The 6,502-nt window shown below is 37.1% G+C and overlaps 1 protein-coding gene across 1 annotated transcript in view; it reads left to right on the top strand.

Annotated features, from left to right (window-relative positions):
- LOC101579078 (calcium-activated chloride channel regulator 4-like) overlaps positions 1-6,502 on the top strand; it is a 25,736-nt gene that overhangs the window by 8,616 nt on the left and 10,618 nt on the right. Inside the window, exons 3-6 of the mRNA XM_004639317.1 lie at positions 1-171; positions 601-819; positions 4,574-4,801; positions 6,345-6,497. Coding sequence (XP_004639374.1) covers positions 1-171; positions 601-819; positions 4,574-4,801; positions 6,345-6,497 — 771 coding nt within the window. The remainder of the gene's footprint in view (positions 172-600; positions 820-4,573; positions 4,802-6,344; positions 6,498-6,502) is intronic.

Raw genomic sequence — 6,502 nt, 5'->3', positions numbered from 1 at the left:
GCCCGAATCTCTGGGACAAACAGCGTTTACGCATGTCAAGGAGGGAGCTGTGTAACTAGAAGATGTAGAATTGATTCTACTACGAAATTGTATGAAAAAGGCTGTCAGTTCTTCCCCGATAAAGTTCAAACAGAAAAGGCTTCCATAATGTTTATGCAAAGTATTGATTCTGTAAGTATGCTAATCCTTGTTCCCAGAATTTATAATCAAAGGGCATATCAGATTTCATTTAATTATTTATCTTCTGGTGCTGGTGGTCAAACCCAAGGCCTTGCACTTGCTGGGCATGTACTGAACTCACAGCGCTCTATCCCACACCCCCAACATGTTTTATTTGATAATGTATATCTGGATCAGAGGAAGATTAAATCTATCACATAAAATTCTTTAGTCACTGTGTGAGACACTGTAAACGCTCAGTTAATGTTATATACTGTTACCAATTTGCTAAGTTTCCTCTCGAATATACTATTTCTCATTAATTATATTTCATTTATTCAGCAAAGTATATTTGTAGGACACATGTTACTCTTTTCAGGTTTATAATGAAGCATTTTAAAGAATGGTACAGTAAAACTTTCCATTTTATCAACTTTCTAGGTTGTTGAATTCTGCAATGAGAAAAACCATAACCAAGAAGCTCCAAGTCTGCAAAATAAAATGTGCAATTTCAGAAGCACATGGGAGGTAATCAGAGAGTCGGAGGACTATAAAAACACCACGGTGATGGAGGAAACACCTCCTGCACCTACCTTCTCCTTGCTGAGGATCCATGAAAGAATTGTGTGCCTCGTTCTTGATAAGTCTGGAAGCATGAGTGTAAGTTCATTGGGTCCATTTTTCTGGGTGTAGTCAGTTATCCCCATGACTACACACGTTACAACAGTGTGTCGCGGAACACGCCATGCTCTACCTGTCTCTAGACTATTACAAATTGTATGATGGTGTAAAATACCATTTCTTGTGATTATGATCTCAAGATGTTGCAAAGAAAACTATTGTAGTTTAAAAAAAAAAGCTGTCCAAAAATTAATTCTAATTTTTTAGAATTAAATAGTGTCTCCATTTTTTTCTCGAGAAGGTAGATGGTTTACTGTAGAGAGCTCTTAGTCAAGCTTTAATTTCAAAGGTCAAGCTAGAGACTAAAGAATGAAATTTCATTAAACTAAGGCCCTTGTATGGAAAATGCTTGAAAAGCCTGAGGAGTAATGGCTGCTAAACTCTATTGCTGGTTTTAAAAATATCAGTCAGCAGTATTCCTCACATAGCATTATCTTCTTTGTACCATCTGTATGAGTGACCTCTTCATGCTCAAAGTAACTGATCAAAAATCACTATAAAGAATAGGATTAAAGTGCCTGCAAGCAGGCGTGGGGCCCAGGGGTTCGATCCCCGGGCCTGCTGTGCTGGCCCCACCCCTGAGGTGCACTGAGATAGCAAATGAGACTGGGCATGGTTGGGCGCTCCTGTAATCCCATTTTTTGGGAGGCTGTAAACAGGCGGATCACTATGAGTCTGATCTAATAGTGAGACCCTGAACACCCTGTAGACCCTTCCCTAAAATACAAAAAAAAAAAAAAAAAAAAGAATATATGGATATTTAAAAGTATGATGTTAAGGTCCATCCATTTAGCTATAAATGTCTCAAGTTTGTACCTTGTAGGGCTGAGAGTACTCCATTATATAAAGAAATCATGTTTTTTAATTTTTTTATCCATTAATTGGTCGATGGGTGTTTGGGTCTTTTCCAAGATTTAGTTACTGTAAACTGTGACACAGTAAACATGAGTATATGTATTTCACTGTGGTATGCTGCTTTTAATTCTTTGGGGGAGATACTTAGAAGAGGATTGGTTGAGTCCAGTGGAATCTCTAGTCTTAGTTTGTTGAAGAATCTCCATAGCAACTTCTACAGTGGTTGCACCAGTCTACACTCCCATCAACAGTGGAGAAGGATTTCCCCCGACCCCACAGCTCTGCCAACACTTGTAATTGGTTGATATCCTGATAATATCCTTGCTTTCTGGAATGAGTTGGAAAATGTGTTGTTTTAATTTGCATCTCTTGAATGATCAGCGACACAGAAATTTTTTTCCTGTATTTATTTTCTGTTTCTATTTCCTAACCTAGCATCTAACAAGGAGTGTGTCTCAGTTACTCTTCTCTCATTGCTGGGACAAATCCCTGACACTTAGATGAAGGAGGGAAAGATTTATTTAGCTCACAGTTACTGGAAGTTTCAGTCTATGCTTAGCTGACTCCAAAGCAGATACAAGGCAGGGAGCAACCTTTCATGGCAGTAGCAAGGAGCAGAGAGCAAAGGGAGTGGCAGCAGCTCAGACAGCTAGCTGGAAACTCTTCCCTCCTCACGCTGTAATGCAAATTACCTGCCTCAGGGCAAGTGCAACATCCACACCCACAATAATCAATCACAGACTCCAGAAGCTGCCCCATGGCTGCACAAGACTTTCGGGGGACACCTAGACACAAGTCATAACAGAGTGGTATGGTTGTGTGAAATAGTACTTCTACTTTTAAAGAACCTCCATACTCATTTCCATAGTGAAGGCACTAAATCACATTCCTAATGAGAGTGTAAAACGGTCCTTTTCTATACCAAATCCTTACATGCACTGGTTTGGTTTTTTATTCTTGATTATAGTCACTGAACTGAGATAAAATTCCAATGCAGATTGATTTGCCTTACCTAAAGATTTGAACATTTCTTCGTGTGTGTATTATCCAGTTACATTTCTTTTGAGAAGTAAATGTCACTTCAATTCCCTTGCTCATTTATTGATTGGGCTATTTTAGATTTTTCATTCTATTAATTGTTTCACTCGCTGTACAGAAACTTTTTAAATTGACATAGTCAATTTGTTCATTCTTGCTTTCATTTCTTGTGCTTTTAAAGGCCTATTCAGAAAGTTCTTTCTTGTATTTATGGCTTCAAGTGTTTCCCCTAATTTTCTTCTACGAGTTTCAAAGATTCAAGGCTTCTACTCAGGTCCTTGATCCATTATAAACTGATTTTTAAACCAGATGAAAGATGAGATAAAGGTTCAATCTTATACATACAGATATGCAATTTTATGGGGACAATTTATTAAAGAAACTGTCTTTATCCCATGTATTTTTTGGCCCCTTTGTCAAACCCAGGTGGCAGTTGTGTGGTATGTTTCTGAGTACTCTTTTCTGTGCCATTGGTCTCCGTGTCTATCTTTGTGCCAGTACCACGCTGTTTTAATATGACTTTGTAATATAATGTGCAATCAGGATTGTAATGACTCCAGCCTTACTCTTTTCCTTAAGGATTGCATTGGCTATTCTTTCTCTTTCATGTTCTGATATGAATTTGTGAGTGTTTCTTCTAGTTCTGTGAAGAATGCAGTTGGTATTTGGATGGAGACTGCACTGTATCTGTCGCTCACTTTTGGCAGTATTAGTTCGGTCAATCCACAAACATGGAAGGTCTTTCTATCTCTTAATGCCTTTTTTCTCACTTCTTGTCTTCTTTTGATTTTCATGGTAGAAGGAGATTTTCATCTCCTTGGTCAGGTTAATTCTTAGGTAAATACTTTGGAAGTTACTGAATGGAATTGTGTCACTGAGTTCTGTCTCAGCTATTTCATTATTGGTATAGAGAAAGGTTATTAATTTTTAGTGTAGGTTTTGAATCCCATTTCATGGATGAACTTATTTACTAGATCAAAAATCTTTTAGTGGAGTCTTAGGATCTTCTGAATATAGGATCATGTCAACTGCAAATAAAGATCACTTAATTTTTTCCTAACCCACTTGCATCCCTTTCATTTATTTTCTTTCTTAATTTTTATGGCTTCAATTTCATGTACCATATTGGATAAGAAGATGAAAATGAATATTCTTATCTCATATCTGATTTTTAAAAGAAATGCCTTTAGTTTTTCCACCATTCAATATGAGGCCGGTGATGTGAATTCTGGCAGGTTACCAAAGAGCCCATTTCAATCAAATCACCAGTGAATAAATGTTGGGAAAAAGTTAGAAGTAGAACATCAAGGGCATTGGTAGAGGATGAGGTTCTCAGAATATAGCCTCAGCTCAGGTAAGTTTCACACTTGGGCAGACTTAGTCCTCATTCACTGAAGACTATATTTCAACTCTGACTGAAGTTTAAACTATTCTGGTTTCATTAGTGACTTAATCTAAGAGAGCTGGCCCACAGTACAATGTAATCAGAGGATCACTAACATGCGCATCATCATCCCCATTTTTAACTCAGTCTCCATCATAGCTTTTGTCTCTAAACTGAAATGTTTAGCAGCCAGAAATCATCTCTAGCTAAAAAATATGAGCTTACTGCTAAAACATTTATATTTCATAAAACACATAATCCTATTTTAATTGAAAAGACAACAATCTTTCAAATTTATTTTTCAGTTTTATCAACTGAAAAAGAGAATGATTCTTATCAACAATAATAGTTATGATTGAAAAATTCTTATCAATAAATGCATGTACCCATTATGTGTGATGCTATGATTTTGTAGTTGAAAACTACTTGGATATTTTCTTTTACTTTTTTATTCAGGGTAGTGATCGCCTCAACCGAATGAATCAAGCAGCAAAACATTTCCTGCTGGAGACTGTGGAGAATGGCTCCTGGGTAGGAATGGTTCAATTTGATAGTGTTGCAAGCATTAGAAGTGAGTTAATACAAATAAAAAGCAACAGCGAAAGAGACACGCTTGTGACAAGCTTGCCTACACAAGCTCTTGGAGGAACTTCCATCTGCTCTGGGATTAAAAAGGCATTTGAGGTAAAAATAAAAAAAACTAACTATAATTCTTTGAATTTATCTTGAATTACACACTTCTTTGCTCTACATGTTAGCTGTGTCTTTGTTGCTCATCTGTCGTTCAGCATTTGATACAAACCTTGGTAATTGTTAAATTGAATTGATGTTTTTCCATGAATGGGAACCACGCAGTTCCCAGCATGGTGACTGATACTGCAAGAGCTCAGTGAAGAAACTCACACAGGAAGTGAGAGGTAAAGAGAGAGAGCTTGACTTCATCCCTGATTTTTATTTTGCACTCAGACTGTAGGAGAAATGTGATGTACATACTCTGTTAATTCCACACATATTTAGATGCACATTTCAGTTTGATTCAATGAGCATTAGAGTGTATTTTTCACATATATGTCACATTGTCTCACAGCGTGCAGACTTTCTAATGAAAATGGTCAATTATTTCTCTGCTTCCTGCTTCATTAGGGATTATGACATGTTAAACCCTCTTTCCCACATCAGCAAGTACCTCTACTCCAATTCCAATAGAAGTCACTGGGAATCTGGAATTTTTTCTTTTGTCTTGGAATCCCTTTCTCAAAATGGTACTCAAGGCAGCCATTATGAAAAGAGCAATTAGATAAAATAAAATATAATTTCTGTTTGAAGCTGTTCTTATTATTTTCTCTATGAGTACCTAGATGCAAAATTCTGACTTTTAAACTCTTGTGCTTTTATAAAAAGAGGATTCAGCTAAAAATATAACTCATTAAACATTGTTCATTTGGTTTTCATCAACACTAATATGCTTATTTTGATGCTATAAGTAAACTAATAGTTATGTAATTAGTCTCTAGCCTTACCATGTTTAGAAGTAAACTCATCTTTCCCTCAAAAGTATGCTGGACAATTTCTAATTTGGAATCAATGATGTTTTTATGTTAAGGTGGTTTATTAATGTAGCAAGCTATATGGACTACAAGCTTCACAGATGGGTGCTTCCTCAGAGGATAGTCAAGTCAAAGAAAGCAAAACAAATATTTATAACCACTTCTCACAAATATTTTGGATGTCTTAACCACCTGCATTTCCTAGGCTGAGATAGTACCTTTGTCTAATGGGGGCAAGATTTTCCAAAACTCTGCTCCTACCAGTGTTCATTTGAATAAATGTTCCCTTCATTGGAAGAGATAGGAAAAAAATCATGTTTCAGATACCCTAAGATAACTAGATATGTCGTACATAGCTAATCCCAGAACTCTGGGAGGATGAGTCAGAGAGGACTCAAGTTGGAGCTGAAACCAAGCGACTTAGAGAGCCCTTGTCCCAAAGTAAATAGTAAATAGTAAATGGGCAAGGGATATAGTTGAGTACGAAGACCCTGGTTAAATCTTTAGTACAAAATAAGAAAAAAGAGATACTCTAGATATTATTTGAAGATTCTGTGATCTTTAAAGCAAAGACTCTGTCTTCTACTCCTCCTATCTTTCTTCATTTTCTCTGCATTTGTCTACTTTCCCATTCATCAGTTTGACCGACAGTGCTAACCATGTCTGCAATGCCTCTGCAGGTGATTGAAAAGGCAGGCTTCCAACTGAATGGGTCTGAGATAGTGCTGCTGACTGATGGGGAGGACAGCACTGCCAAAGCCTGTATTGGGGAAGTGACAGAAAGCGGGGTCATCATTCATCTTATCGCCCTGGGACCATCTGCTGATCAAGCAGTTAT

Source organism: Octodon degus, unplaced genomic scaffold, assembly GCF_000260255.1.
Source record: "Octodon degus isolate 3935 unplaced genomic scaffold, OctDeg1.0 scaffold00109, whole genome shotgun sequence".
Lineage (NCBI taxonomy): Eukaryota > Metazoa > Chordata > Mammalia > Rodentia > Octodontidae > Octodon > Octodon degus.
Note: the sequence above shows the minus strand (reverse complement) of the source record. Positions and strands in the feature narration are given on the sequence as shown.